The sequence below is a fragment of the Ochotona curzoniae genome, unplaced genomic scaffold (assembly GCF_017591425.1).
Source record: "Ochotona curzoniae isolate NIBS_2020 unplaced genomic scaffold, NIBS_Ocur_1.0 contig_2692, whole genome shotgun sequence".
Taxonomy (NCBI): domain Eukaryota; kingdom Metazoa; phylum Chordata; class Mammalia; order Lagomorpha; family Ochotonidae; genus Ochotona; species Ochotona curzoniae.
Window position 1 is genome coordinate 1,909,638 of NW_024465556.1, and position 15,810 is coordinate 1,925,447.

The 15,810-nt window shown below is 42.7% G+C and overlaps 1 protein-coding gene across 5 annotated transcripts in view; it reads right to left on the bottom strand.

Annotated features, from left to right (window-relative positions):
* MINPP1 (multiple inositol-polyphosphate phosphatase 1) overlaps positions 1–15,810 on the bottom strand; it is a 41,029-nt gene that overhangs the window by 21,530 nt on the left and 3,689 nt on the right. The window contains exons 2-4 of one of the 5 annotated variants that reach the window (XM_040975770.1): positions 13,152–13,158; positions 6,529–6,726; positions 460–557 (exon numbers count right to left, since the gene is read on the bottom strand). In XM_040975770.1, coding sequence (XP_040831704.1) covers positions 460–557; positions 6,529–6,724 — 294 coding nt within the window. In that variant the 5' untranslated portion in view covers positions 6,725–6,726; positions 13,152–13,158. Of the gene's footprint in view, positions 1–459; positions 558–6,528; positions 6,727–6,839; positions 6,923–9,568; positions 9,590–9,734; positions 10,470–13,151; positions 13,159–15,810 lie in introns of those variants that run through there. The other 4 variants (XM_040975766.1, XM_040975769.1, XM_040975768.1 and 1 more) reach the window with 4 other exon arrangements.

Sequence of the window (15,810 nt, forward strand, 5' to 3'; positions counted from 1 at the left end):
TATGCAGGAAAGAACTGTAGATGAATTACTGCCACCACCAGGTGGAACACAGAAGCCAATTCTCATGAAAACAGTCAGAGACAGGACTCCAAAAAATCATTTATCCTTGCAAAACTGACTTCCTATAAAAACAGATATTTGGATTATACCAACTCAATGATGCCGTCCACTAGTAAAATCTGATGAAGGGATAAACAGATTTTTAATTGGGTGGACCTAGAAATACAATCACCATGGAAAAACATGTTTTCCAGAGTTCTATGAACCCGAACTGTTTATTATAAATAAGTGACATTTAGTTGAACAAACATATCTCTTTATTAAAAAGTCAGAAGTTAGCCACAAAACAGTTTATGCTGCCTAACTATTTTCAGAAAAAGTGACCTCAAGTAACAAAAACCAACATCATGCAAACATAAACAAACAAATAAGCAAAGAAACTAAAAAATTAACACTTACCTTTGCATCATCTATGTCAAAAACATCACACCAAGGAGACTTAGTACCTTTAATTGCCAGGTCAAATGAACAGGTGAAAAAAGCTACCTGAATTAAATCTGGGAGGAAAAAAGTAAAAATGTGTGGGTTATTATTTCCCGCAAGCTTTTAAAGGTTAAATATCCATAGAAGCCTGTGCATGGTATAGTTGAAAAAACTATGTATTTCTAGCTTGGTAAAGGAACTATTTGGGTTTTCCTGGCTAACAAAGAATTAAAAGGCTTGCACTATAGCATTTTAAAGAGGTAGAAGTGGAACCATCAGGAAGACAATTAAGGAGTCATAGACCACAATGAAACTAAGAAACTTTCTGTAAATAATAACATAATGCTTTAAAAAATTTTGTTGTTGTTGTTAAGAGCATATTTGCCTAGCAAGCCCAACAAACACTGTGGGCCTAAGGACTCCACAATGTAAAACTTAACTTGATTTGTTAAATTTAGAGGAGTGGAGAAGGGGGACAAAACAAATACCTTTTAAACCTATATAATTCATAGTACATTTATTATGAAAAATAGAAAGAGAAGGCCAGAGAGGGGGAAAAGAAGACTGCAGAAGATGGAGCAGAAGGATGAGTAGTGAGGGAGACATGAGAAAGATGAAACAAAGATCATGGAAAAAACAACACACTGAAGAGGAAGAGAAAGGCTGGTAGCACTGCTTTTTCAAACTAAGCTGCTCACACGATTTCAGATTTCAGAATAACTTACTGGGATTTTTTACATTACTAATCTTTGATTCTACTACCTGCAGCCACATTGGCGCTGAAGAGAAGAGATAAAGAAACATGTGCTTAGATTGCAAAAGGTAGTGTTGACAGCAACAAACATTGCTGCTCTCTAGTCAATGGGAAGGGGATGAAGTGTGACGCCAGAGAAAGAAGTCACGTGCAGGAGTTGTCTTCATTGCTCTTTCTTCAGTATTATTACCCTTCCTATTTTTCAAAGAAAAATGGACCAAAACCTAATTGTATGCCTTGGGTACTATTCTGAACTTAAAGAGTTCCCCCTAAGCAATACAGAGTGCAAAAAAAGGAGTGGATCTTTGAAAATATACACTGAAGCTGCAGTGAGTATTGCAGCATGGTATGTTAAACCACCAGTTAGAATACCGGGATCCCACATCAGAGTGTTTGAAATGGAGTCCACCTCTGCATCTGGTCCAACTTTTTGTTAACACGCATCCTGGGAGGCAAGAGTGACGGTTCAAGTATGTGGGTTCCTGCCACCCAAGAGAGTGGGAACCAACAGTTGGAAGCTGTCTTGTCCCCGCCCCCCCCCACACCTCTCTTCCACATCACTGTCTTTTAAAATAAATAAATCCCAAATAAATTTTTGTTCATCTAAAGGAAAGGTTTTGTAATGTAAACATCTAAAATAAGTATCATGTATATTAGGTAAAAGGTACTGGCTCATTTATCAGACTTAAAGTTCAAGTTAAAAACCACAAAAGTCAGGCTCAACAGTGTCTTGTTTAACCAAAAAAAAAAAAAAAGGCTGATGAAAAAGAAGTTCACCAAAAAGCTCTCTGAAGTATAAGCGGGGAAAGCCTTGAGATCAGATCTGATGTCATGTGTTCTGATTATGCCATTCATTATCCTGGAAAAATCACTCGGGCTCCTGGGGTCTCAGTGTCCCCAGCTATAAAATATGAAGGCAAGACAACCTTCATTGGCAAACTAAAGCTCTGACTCATTCCTTCTGACTTTTCTTTTGTAGATTTATTTAGCTGAAGCATTTCTGTACATTGAGAGAGATATTACACCCATTGCTTCACTCCTCAAATGGCTGCACAAACAGAGGCTGGTATACGCCAAAGCCAGGACCCCAGAAATCCACCTGAACATCCTAAGCTTTCATGTCATCCTCCATATCCTTCCCAGGGGTATCAGCAGGAAGCTGCAGAAGTGCAGCAGCCAAGACTTGAATGGGCACTCCAGTGTGGGATGCTGGCGCCAAAACAGCTGCTTACCCTGTACCACAATTTGAGTTCTCGCTATATAACAGATGTGAATGTCAATCAAAAGCACTATAAATATACCTAAGATAAGCAACAAATTAAGAAAAAGCACTAGCAATACACAATAAGAACTAATCTTTTGTCAGGGAGAACCAAAAGCTATGTAATTAGGGCCCGGTGCAATAGTGTAGTGGTTAAATCCTCACCTTGCGTGCACTGGGATCCCATATGGTCTCCAGTTCTAATCCCAGCGGCCCCACTTCCCATCTAGCTCCCTGCTTCTGGCCTGGGTAAGCAGTCAAGGACAGCCCAAAGCCTTGGGACCCTGCACCTGCATGAGAGACCTGGAAGAGCTCGTGGCTCCTGGCTTCAGATTGGCTCAGCACTAACTGTTGCACTCACTTGGGGAGTGAATCATTGGATGGAAGATCTTCCTCTCTGTATATCCATCTTTCCAATAAAAATAAATAAATGTTAAAAAAAATTACATAATTAATACATTCACAACACCTAAAGGGTCCCTATGCTCAATGAGATGGGCAGTAAAACTACCCATTATAAAACAGGTCAGGTTTTTATGAAGTTATACTTCTCAAAACAAATCAAAAGCTAACAAACATAGGGGGCGGATAATGCTAATTTTTGGAAATAATTGGAGAAACACATATTAAAGCTAGATACCACTGTGCGTGGAACAAATTAGTAAAAATTAAAACAACATCTGCGAGTTGGATGTAAAACTGGAAAATCAGGAATCTTATGAAGTACTGATACAATATTTACTTTCAGAGAACAATTTTCAAGTATATGTTAAGATGTGAAACAAGCATCGTTGTTAATCCAATCATTATGGCCATTTTATAAAGAAACTCTCAAGAACGTTTGCTGCAAGCCAGAGCTAAAAACTAGGAAAAACTTCAGTAGGAAATCGTTTTCTTTTAAGAAGATGGATCATATGAGTTCCAGCCTCTTAAAAGCAGTAAAATTTGCTAAGTTTTTATTAGCACTGAACCAGAAACTAAGTCATATATCCAAGAACCTGCATGGAATATGAAAGAATGTACAGATTCATATCAATACATACATTGTTAAGTAAGATTGAATTACAGAAAACACATACCATACACACATCTAAGTTTAAAATTATATTCAAATAGCTCAAATATTTACTGAGAAACTCTCCTGTTAGACACTGCACTAAAAGCCTTGAATGAACTAACACACATAATCCTTTCAATGATCCTATGGGTAAGCATAATACCTATATCCATTATACAGCAAAGGACACTGGCATAGAGATACTAAGGAAGTGGCTAAAAATCTAATACTAGAGTAAGGTCAAAATGCAAATACAAACAATCCAGAATACACAATTTTAACCACTATGCTTGTATTTTCTCCTAGCTCCCATTAGTAAAATGCAAATAATCTTTACCTGCATTTGAAAAGTTTAATAAAGATTTTCAACAATCTAAATGTTCATGGAGCAAATAATGACTAGATACTAGCAGAGCAATATAACAGAATTCCAAATACAGGGCCTGTAATCAAAATACTAAATAAGGATTCAGCACCATGGTATAGCAAATTTACCCTCAACTTGCAGCACTGGCATCCCATATAGATACTAGTTCAAGTCCCAGTGGCACCACTTTTGATCCAGCTCCCTGCTAGGAGCCGGGAAAGCAGGTAAAGATACGCTTTGGTCCCTGCACCCATACAGGAGGCTCAGAAGAAGCTCCAGGCTTTGGACTGGCCTGCTCTGGCCCTTGCTGCCATCTGGGGAATAAACCAACAGACAGAACACATCTCTCTTTCCCTCTCTCTCCCCTGTCCTCTCTGTATACCTCTACTTTCCAAATAAAAATAATCCCTTTAAAAATTAAAAAACACAAAGTTGTACATAAAAATTAAAATTCAGACTCATACTTTCTACTCATATTCTTAAAAGTTTGGAAATCTGCAAAACTATACTCCATATATATACACAGAAACATATAGAAACAGTCTTAGAATAAGTGCTAAATTCCTGACACTGATCACCTGTGGAGAGAAAAAGACGAAGAAATCCAGGAAAGGAACTACTGGGCCTCAGTAGTCTTCTAACTTCATCCATTTAAAAGGCACAGAGATGGGCCTGACACAGTCGCCTAGCAGATAAGTCCCTGCCTTGTACACACGAGGATCCCATATGGTCACTGGGTCTAATCCTGGCGGCTCCACTTCCCATCTAGCTCCCTGCTTGTGGCCTGGGAAAGCAGTTGACCCTGAACCCGTGTGGCAGACCCAGAAGAGGCTCCAGGCTCCTGGCTTGAGATCGGCTTAGCTTCGGCCGTTGTGGCCATTATGGGAGTGAATCAATGAACAGAAGATCTTCCTCTCTGTCTCTCCTCCCCTCTGTATATCTGACTTTGCAATAGAAATAAATAAATCTTAAAAAAAAAAAGGTACAAAGACACAGATCTCTATCTGCTGTGCTTTTTCCACGCATAAGCAGTAGCGGAAGCTAAGCCAGGCTGATAACAGGAACTCAATCCAGGTCTCCCACCTGGTGGCGGGGACGCAAGAAGTTGAGTCATCACCTGCTGCCTCCCAGGGTGTGCCTCGGCAGGAATCGGAGTGGAAGCAGGGCCTGGACATGGAGCCAGACGCTGTATTTGGGATGCTTGACAGGTAATTATAATGCCCAACCTTGGTTCTCAATTGTAACGTACTGTCTAAGCATCTTAATTTGATTCTTTATTTCAAAGGCAGAACTACAGAGAAAGACAGTAAGATCTTGTGTCAGTTGGTTCACTCCCCAAAAAGAGCAAGAGACAGAGCTGGGCCAGATCAAAGCCAGGAGCTGTTGCCAAGAATCTTACCCAGCTGTAGGGCACCTGGGGCAACTGCTGCCGCCGCCCCAGTCACAACAGCTAGAGCAGAAGAGGGGCAGCCAGAACTCAAACCAGTGCCCATATGGGACACTGGTGTAGCAGGCAACAGCTTTACCCACTACATCACATTGCTGGCCCTGGCATCTTCAGTTTTTGACCCTTATAAAGCCCCCAGGATCCATAATTAACGGGTTCTAATTTCATTTCTTCTTTTCTCTAACATTTCCTACTTTCAGTGTTTTTGGTAAATGATTCATAATGTAATGAAATATCCAGACACTTAAATTTGTCAATATTTGCTCTACAGATAATGAATTTCCAGAAAAGAGAAATAAATCTGATTTTCTTAATTCCCCATGGTTAGAGAACCATGTGCCCCAGTTTCCTAGCTACCTTCTCAGTATAGTTACTAAGTGTTCTCAAAAGGTCCCAGTTTGGATGACAAAGTACACAGATTACTCACTGCAATACCTTTTGGCCTGACTGCTCACCATCTCACCATCTCTATGGATAAAATCCTCAAACAACATGACTCCACTCAGCTATTCACTTTCTAAAACTTATCATAAGATAACATGTGAGAAGGATTTCTCTACTTTTTGAAAAGACATAATTTATTTGGAAGGCAGAGTCACAGAGAGGGGGGAAAGACACACAGAGGTGGAGACAGACAGAGACAGAAAGCAAATTTTCCATTCAGTGGTTCACTCTCCAAATAGCTGCAACAGCCAATGCTGGTTGCAATGCAACCAAAGCCAGGACTCTCATTTGGGTCTCCCACAAACATATAGACGACCAAGCACTTGGGCCATTTTCTGTTGCTTTCCCAGCAGGCGGCTGGAAGTGGGGCAGCTAGTACTTGAACCAGTGTCCATATGAGATGCCACAACACTGGCCCTGATTTTTCTAGTTGTACCATTTAATGAAGCAATAATTTAGAAAATGTTTGCCTTAAACTTAAAATTGAGTCCTCCAAAAAAAAATACACCAAGAATGGGTTTACATCAATAAACAAAACCCACAGAATATGAACATAAAAATAGCAAGCATGAGTGTTACAATGTTCTTGATCCCTTATCTTCTTAACAAATCCAATTACTGGCCTTTAAGAAGAATAGCTATTTTCTTAGTTTGTCATTCTCACAGCTCAAAATTATAACGCCAAAGTTCAAATGAGAAATAATAAGCACATTACCTGCATTTAAATCATTTACTGGAACTTGTAAAGCAGCTGCAACTTTTCTTAAAATCTTCTGCATTTCTGGTCCAGTTTTGAAGGCTTCTACGTGGTAAAGAGCCGTAGCATTCCTTTCCACTTCAGTTAAAAATTTTTCACAATAATCAAAGAACCTCATCAGTTTATCATTAATCCTCGGAGGCCCACACTCCATATCTGAAAGTAATACAAAAAAGTTCACATACCATAAATCACTTGACATGAATGACAATTTCAAACTGCTAAAAAATTCTATTTCAGGTATGAATGAGGAAGACAACTTAACCCACATGTCTAAAATAAGCATATACTAGAAAAAAGGCTGACATTATTTCTCATGTACAGTAGTTGTATGGCCTGAGGATGCTAAAATGATGAAAACACAACATTGATCCATTCATTTATATAATGATAGCACTACTACACAACAAAAAAAGGTAACTAGATGTCTTCAGTTGAAAAAAGTGTTTTTTAATTAATTAGTGTGTTTATTTCTAGCAGAAAGGCAGATTTACAGAGAGAAGGAGATAGAGAAAGATCTTCCATCTGCTGGCTCACTCCCAAAGAGGCTACAATGGCTGGGGCTGAGCTGATCCAAAGCTAGGAGCCAGGGGCTTCCTCTCAGTCTCCCACACGGTGCAGGATCCCAAGGATTTGCACCATCCTCAACTGCTTTCCCAGGCCACAAACAGAGAGCTGGATAGGAAATGGAGCAGCCGGAATACAAACGGTGCTCATATGGGATCCTGGCACATGTAAGGCAAGGGACTAATTTTAAACTTGGTGAAATGCACTATTTCCCCAATTCAGCAACAGATATGCATTAGAAAAGTATTTATCATTATTCAACTACTGGAGTATCTGCTAACAATTTACCATGAAAAGAGAAACTACACAATTTGCATACATAAAATCTGAGAAAAATTTAATGTAGTTAACACCACTGTTTTGGCTATGTGTGCAAAATAAAATCCAGCTGTCTAATTATGTCCATTGAAATGGAATTTCTGCCTAAGTTAAATACTAACTGGATTAAGTTCTTAAGAAACTATCTTGACTAGGAAAATAAGAACTTTGTCATCTTCTTCTGTGGTTTAAAGTGTGATTTCCTGAGTGGATCTGAATATTTCATCCTTGTCTAACTACTGTTCTTTAAACAAAAGCACTGTTCTGTTTCTATTAAGAATACACACTCTAATTCAGTGGCCTCCCTCAAAAGCCCAAATACACACAACAGGCAAAACAATTGTCTAGGATGATAATGAAGTGACTGGGCAAAGCACGCAATCCGGAGGCTGAATACAATGGAAGGTGGGCTTGTCCTGAACTCTGGCCACCCTTGCTTTGTACTCTGAAGCAAATGCCAATGTTTGCAATGCCATCCCAAGGCAAGAATTCATTAATTCCAAGGGTTGCATTATACAACTATGTTCCGCTTCACCATTCAGTTAATTCTGAGGGATTTATGGGGAATTTTCACCCATGTGAAGGGGAAACATCCAACTGTAATTACAATGCATGATTCAACAAGTGACTAAACACAAGAGAGCCAAATGAGTTATCCACAAAGCAACGGATAACACAACACACAGCAAGTGTGTAGACAGTTCAAATGCTGCTGGAGAAAGATGAAACATCAATGTAGAGTTTATTTTTTTGCTTGGGCTTTGAAGTTAAGCTTCCTCATTTGAACTCTGACTTTAAAACTAACTGCAAGAACTATCAACTATCAGCTTGTTCACCTTCTTAAGCCAGCAATGCCACGTGCTTTTATTTCTTGATTTACTAAAGGAGACCTGGAAATTGTATATATAGTGTTAATAATTAAGAAAACAAGCTCTGGGACCAGAGCGATAGCCTAGTGGCTAAATCATCTGGTATCCCATATGGGGGTGCTGGTTTGCATTCCGGCTGCTCCACTTCCCATCCAGCTCCCTGATTGTGGTCTGGGAAAGCAGTCGAGGACAGCCCAAAGCCTTGGGATGCAGCACCCATGTGGGAGACCCAAAGGAGGCTCCTGGCTCCAGGTTTCAGATCAGCTCATCTCTGACCATCTCTGACCCTTGTGGCCACTTGGGGAGTGAGCCAGCAGATGGAAGATCTTTCTTTCTGTATCTCCTTCTCTCTGTAAATCTGCCTTTCCACTAAAAGTAAATACATCTTTTTTAGAGGGTTTTTTCCCCCCCAAGAACTCCTGGTTCCTTTATGAAAATAGGCTGGGCGAAGTTTTTGTGTTTGTGTTTCAATGTTCTCATCTGTGAGACCAGGGATGTGGTGCGGGCATGGAGAGGGCAAAGACCAAGTTCAGAAAGAAGCTGTAATGGTTAAGAAAAAAAAGATAAGGCATGTGTGACACATAACACTGTTAAGTGGTCACTAGCATATCGGTCGGGTCTGTGGCTACTGGAACATTTCCTGAGGGAAATAGCACCATTCCGAGAAAACAGAGCTCCCTAACTCTGGGCCTGTCTCTAGCCTTCAAACTAGAGATGCAATGAAGAGAAGCATACTCTTCCACCCAGTCTGTTTATGTGAAATAAAGGGGCCCCACTACAGGATTTCTCAAATTCTAACAAAGCGGAATTCCCAGGATAAATTAGTAAGCTACTGTGACCCAGGACTAAAGCCACGAGGAGAGCTCTGCAGGAAATAAGGGAACAGCAGAAAAGCAAGCCACAGTCACCTCAGCAGCAGCCGTCTAGAACTAAACAGCTGAAAAACCAGCAAGTCAATCAAAACCCACAAGTATCAAAAGCAACACCTGTGGAATAACGCTCTAGATTGGGCTTTTAGAAAGCACACCCAATTATAAAACTGCCAGCCAGGGAACCGGAGGCGAAATGCGGTGGAGCTCAGACAGGAAGCAATTCAATTTGTTTAGGGATGGCAGATGAAAAATTATTTATTTGGGAAAGAGACGGTGTCCCTCTTTTCCCACTAAATGTCCAACATCCACCACATCGCGTTTGGGCCGCAGTAAAAAGGCGCCAATACCTGAGGCAAGAATAAGCAAACACACCTCAGAGAAGGGAGACTGCCAAGTCTGGACCATCGCGCCCGAGGAGGACAGAGCCCGGAGGACTGGGGGAACAGAGGGAAGTGAGAGGTCGGGGCTCAGAGGGACTCCTCCATCCCCGGGGGAGGACCGAGAGGACTGAGGACGCACAAGCGCCCCGGGCGGTCACCTGCGACGTCGGGCGGCGGTAACCCGGGGTGGTAGTGCTGCCACAGCCCCTGCAGGAAGGCGGCGCCGCTGTCCACGCAGCGGTGCTTGGAGCTGGTGAGCAGCCGCAGGCGGCCGTAGTTCTCCCGGCTAAAGAGGGCCGGGAAGAGCGAGGCCAGACGCAGCGCCAGCTGCCGCATGTCCTGCCGCCCCTTCTCCACCAGCTGCCCGTCCATCCAGTCCGCGTACTCCAGCGGCCAGTTGGCCAGCGCGGCGCCCAGGTCGCGTCCGCCCGTGCCATCGCCGGGGCCGCGGGCCTGCAGCAGCCCGTGCAGCTGCCTCAGCTTGCGGATCTGTTTAGCCGTGGGATAACGGGTGCCATGGCGGATGAGGGCGACCAGCTGCACGGGGGTGCAGGTGCCGTCCAGCAACTCCGGATCCCGCCGCGGAGCTTCGGGGTCCAGGACCAACCCGGGGTTGACATCCTCGTAGCGAGTCTTGGTACCGAAGTAGGGGCTCAACACCGAGGCCGCCGGGTCGCTAGGCCCCAGGAGAGAGCAGCGCGCGAGCGACGACAGCAACGCCGCAGCCAGGGCCACGCCGGGCGCTACGGAGGCCCCGAGGAGGCGGCCGGGATGCCGGAGCATGGTGCGGCGAGCCCGCCGAGGGCTGCGCTCCGGCAGCAGACGCCTAACTTCCGGCTCCGGGGGCCAGGAGGCGGGCCCGAAGGCCGCTTCCGGTGTTTCGCGTCGTCGTGAGGCGCTGCGCTTCTCCCTCTCTGTCGAGCCTCGCGGAGGGCGGTGTGTGTGTGGGCACAGCAGGAGCTGAGGCTCCGAAGGGAACGGCGAAAACACCCCTCCAAAAAGCCTGGGGCCGCCGAGGCTGAGGTGGAGCCGGAGGAGGTGGAGCCGGAGTCGGCGGAGCGGCAGCGTGGGCGAGTTTCTCTGAGCCGGCGCCTCGGGCACTGACTCATAGACGCCTCCCTCGCTGTTGTTTCGCCCGCAGTGGGAATGCAGCCCCGGCCACGCCTGAGCCTCCGAGGTTGACAGATGAGAGTCTTCTGTCACCTTCTGTCCTCCCTTTCCATGAGGGATTTGGCAAGTGTAGTCCCTGAGCGAACCATGTCAAATCCGTGTGTTGAACTGCAGAGCACAAAGATGCCTCTGGAAGCCCAAGGTATTTCTCCCGTTTGAGTTTGAAAATAATGAAGTTACAACTCCACAGTCGACAGAATACAGTTCTCCAGAAATTGGAGTTCTGAAGCTTTGGGATCGTCCTGACCTGGATTAGCAGAAGCTGACAGACCAGTGAGAGAGAGCGAAAGTTGGGTGCTTGCTGATCCCGAAGGCCTGCCAAGGAGAGACATAGTTGACCGTGACAGCTTGGGCCCATTGAGTCATAGCTCGACAGATTCCCTCCTTCATTAAGCAGGAAGCAAACTTGCACTTTGTTAACCGCCCCTGAGGTCCCACACGCTAACTGAACAGTTCACTAGTGAACACAGCTGCTCGATCTTTGCCTAACCCAAAAGTCATAAATCTGAACAATATCCCTGTTCATACACTTGAGCCCCAGTTTATATGCTACTTGGGAAAAGGATGGGTTATTAAAAAGCTCCAAATTGAAGGAAGTTTGGAGCATGTTTTTCTAGGTGTATGTAGCTTTTCCCCTCAAAGCTAATAATGCATTGCTTTTCAAAAGCACCATCCTTTACCCTTAGTCTCTTAGGTTAAATATCTTTCTCGTTCAAAGAGATACACCTCTAAAATTAATCATGATGAGAATTTTAAAATTAAGCATAGATTGAAGCTTGAAACCTGAAAACTTTAAGACATGCTTTAGGGCAACAAGTATTTTACATATTTTGTAGAAAGTCAGTGCCTGATTGCATGTCAGTGAGAAAGTTTGAATATTTAGTGAATATGTAGTGCTGCTTTGTAGACTTTCTAATCACTGTGCTTTGTAGCCTGACCTCGGGTTTTCTAAGCTCTTCAGCAAAGTGAATCTCACCATGTTTCCCTTAACGGTGATCACCTCTCATAGCCTTAAAAGCTAGCAGGACTTCCCAAGGCATCATTCATTTCTAAATGATGAAGAACTTGTGAGAGATGCTATTCAAACTACTAGCAAAACCTGTTGCACACATTCTTACACATTAAGTACATATCTAGCCTAATTTTATTATCCTTCCCCTGCTCCCTCATTTGTTAGTTTTATGCATTTCATATAGTAGGCAAAACACTTCAGTCCTTTCGATATAATGCCAAGATAACAATGATAAGTAAAACTCAGTAACCCCTTGATATTTGTCACTAGGGAAAAGGTACATATAATATAAAGATTATAAAAAAAAAAAAAAACCTCCGGATCCAGACTCCAAATTCTGTCATTTATTAACTGAGTGACCTTCAGAAGTTAAATAAATTCTTTGAGCCTTAATTTCTTTCAAAATTAACAATATTAGAACCAACACTATAGGAATAGCAATAGAATCAGAGAGCTGTATTTAAAACTCATCTAGAAGGTTCCTATAAGTTGTATTTTTATCATATAAAGTTATTCCTATGCTAAAATACTTAACTGTCTAGCAGTTACATTGTATATACTTACATCTCTTAAACATTAAAACAAGTGACTTCCATAGGCAAGATATGTCCAAAGATCAAAGATTTATAACTTCTGTGATAATCAAAATCCACCCAGAATATTTGGATTATTTCTTTCTTTGACTAATGAGCAGCCTTTGAAATTGCCCTATTTATTTTAGAAAAAAAGATTTGAGAGGCAAAGTAAAACACAAATAGAACTTTCATCTACTACTTCACTCCCCAAGTGCCTACAATAGCTAGGAGTTACTTTAGCAGCCTCCCAAGATCAAGATCTTCATTAGTAGATAACCTGAGTCAGAATTCAGAATTAGGTGTCAAATCCAGGTGGTCAGTTATGAGACAAAGGTATCCTGATCTGCTTCTTTACTGCTTAGGCCTTATTACCCTTTGAGAAATGAGCCCAACTGGTTGAATCAAGTGGGATTTGCATGGTACAAAACATGGATATCCCCCTCTGAAGGCATCATGGGTGGATTCCTTTCCTTAAAGGAGGTTCTGGGCATGCAGCAATACTTTTGATAAATGTATCACAGTATGAGAAAGAATAGAAAAGTAATGATACAACATGCTTGAAGAGATAGGGAGAGGATGGAGTCCAGAGCACAGATGGAGAACTTGTTTTGGAATGGAAGAAGGACCTCATCTTCTTAAAGAAGATTTATTTCTTTATTGAAAAGTTAGATTTACAGAGCAAAGGAGATCTGGAAAGAGGATAGAAAGAGGATGGATCTTTCATCCACTGATTCACTGATTAGCCAGTTAAGCCATCATGCTGACCCATGGAACTTTATTTTCTTAGGGAAGATTGTGATGCCTGAACATGTGGATACATTTGCACTTGTTACGAGAGGTAATACGTGAAACAAAAAAGACCTCCATTTCTTATGTAGAGGCAAAATGGGGGAACCACTGTCAAGTCTTGGAATGTGGAAATGGCTTTGATTTGCAACTAAGGGAAGTGGGAAAGTGAGAAAAAATGATGTGTCATTAAGAACAGTGGAGCCTGGCACAGTAGCCTAGTGGCCAAAGTCCTCACCTAGCATGCATCAGAATCCCATAAGGATGCCAGTTCTAATCCTAGCAGCCCCATTTCCCATCCAGCTCCCTGCTTGTCTGGGAAAGCAGTCGAGGATGGCCCAAGGCCTTGGGACCCTTTACCTGCATGGCAGACTCAGAAGAGGTTCCTGGCTCCTGGCTTCAGGTTGACTCAGCTCCAGCCATTGCAGCTGCTTGGGGAGTGAATCAGTGGACAGAAAGTTTTTCTCTCTGTCTCTCCTCCTCTCTGTATATCTTACTTTGCAATAAAAATAAATAAATATTTTTTAAAAGTGGGGAAACAAGTAACCCATTGAATGGTTAGCTCTGAAGATCCAACAGAGTAGAAGATTTGAGTTGCTAGTGGTTTGCCATAGATCAACATGCTAGAATCAATAATTGAAGTGAGAAATCAAACCTAGTACTCTTATGTGAGGTTCAGCCATTGCATCAATGTCTTAGCTAGTAGACAGATTAAACACACCTCAGGACTTTTACCAATCGCAGTCTTAAAGTTTTACCATATTTTTCTATAAATCCTCAGTACTAACGTTTTACGCTATTCTTCACTGGACTTCCAAAGTAATTAGTCTGCTGTTAGAATTCTTTGGTGTCTTAATAGTATTTTAAGTTATAACCATCTGCTGTACTTTAAAAAAGGCCACTAGGGAAGATGCTTTCCTAGTGGAGAAATAACAAAGAAAAAAAAATTCTGTAGGTTCTCCATGTAAATATTTATAATATTAAGAACTATGTTGGTGGGTTGAGTCCAGTCTGTTCAGAGGTGCAGGTCTCTGAATCTCCAAGCCATGTGGCTGTGGCTGGAAGAACCTGTGCTGGGTCAGGCTTCCTGCTGGGGATCCTAGCTCCCAGCTACTGCTGCCAAGCCGTGGACAAATCCTGGACTTGTCCAAGCCTTGGCTCCAAGAATTTCCTCTGTCCACAACAGTCATGCTGTGGACAGATCTTGGGGATGATTCTGGGGCATGCTCAGGATCATGGCTCTACCAACTGCGACCATGTTGGTGGGCAGAGTTCAGACAGGACTGGGGACAGAACTGACCCAGTAATTGTAGCCACCAGCATATACATAAGCTGATTGGTGCAATGTACTGTGCTGGCCCTGTAGTGGCAAGCACACACAAGCATCAGGTCTGGGATCACCTCAGATGATGTGTCCTTGGGGATCCCCCAATCAAACTGCTGGACTTAGAACCCCATCCATGAAGAGAATTGCAGGTTCCATGGTCTGAGCGTGGAGTGCATGTGTCAGAACTGGGCCTCCCCAGTGGCTCAGATGGAGTAGCCAGTATATCTAGGTTCACATGGAGAATATAGCAGAACATTGGATTCTGCAGAGGACACCTGGTACCATAACAGAGAATGGAGGACAGAACAAATTGATCAACTACCACAGCCAAGTGTTTGCATTGAATATCTGGGCAAATGGAGACTATGTTCAACCAGTAGACTATGTCAACCAGTAGATTTAGAAGAAATTTCATCATGCTTGAAATGGCAAGATCGGCAGTAATTCAGAACTGTAGAACTACTGAAACCTCACTAACAGGACCCTCAGAGCATGCGGCACATTGCGGACCCTGGGGTGGTATTGGGTGGCTGTCCTCCATTCAACGGTACAGAGGCATTTGGGATGCTGGGTATGGCTTCTCTCCTTGTCTCCTATTTTCCCCAAGATACAGGAAGGCAGAAAAGAATGTGGAAATGGTGATTTCACTCACCTTCCTGTAGCCCTTGACCCTTACCACCCTAATCAACTATATAAAAATCATCAAAATTAAAAATAATTCATAATTTGAAAAAAGAACATTGACTGCCCAGGGAGTGCAGAGTTCCTGACTTACACAGGACTGTTCCCCTCAGCATATCCCTGCAGACCCACAAGCATGCACATGTGTGTGCTGGCACATTCTCCCTAGTTGGAATGTCAAGGAGTCCTGGGAAAGTATCTGGGAGGAAGTGAACCACATATTCCTGGCCCAAATAAAGTATCCCTAAAATAAATCCACTCTGCCCTCTGCCTAGGGGTGAAGGAATGTGACAATGCTGCTGCCCATGCACAAGAATCAAATCACCGTATAAAATGAACACATTGTTTAGCACCAAATTTTACTTACTTAGTTACCACTACCACTTAACATTTTCTTTTTAAAGGTATTATGGAACTTGATCACTTTTAACATTTGTTGTACTATGTTTGAGGTTTGCCAATTAAAAGGACAGAAGGAATTATTTTAAAACTAGTGCTAGGTAGTGGATCTATAACTCAAAAAGTTGCTGAGCAAGGCGGAAGGCACAGTAAGATTTGAAGAGGAATCTCGCTTGCTAGATCTCTGAAAGTGCCACCTTCGTTGCTCAGTCGGGCAGTGCTGCAGCCGACTTCTTACAAAATAGCAAGTTGTTTATTTTGAAGAGTATATGGTCCATTTTTTT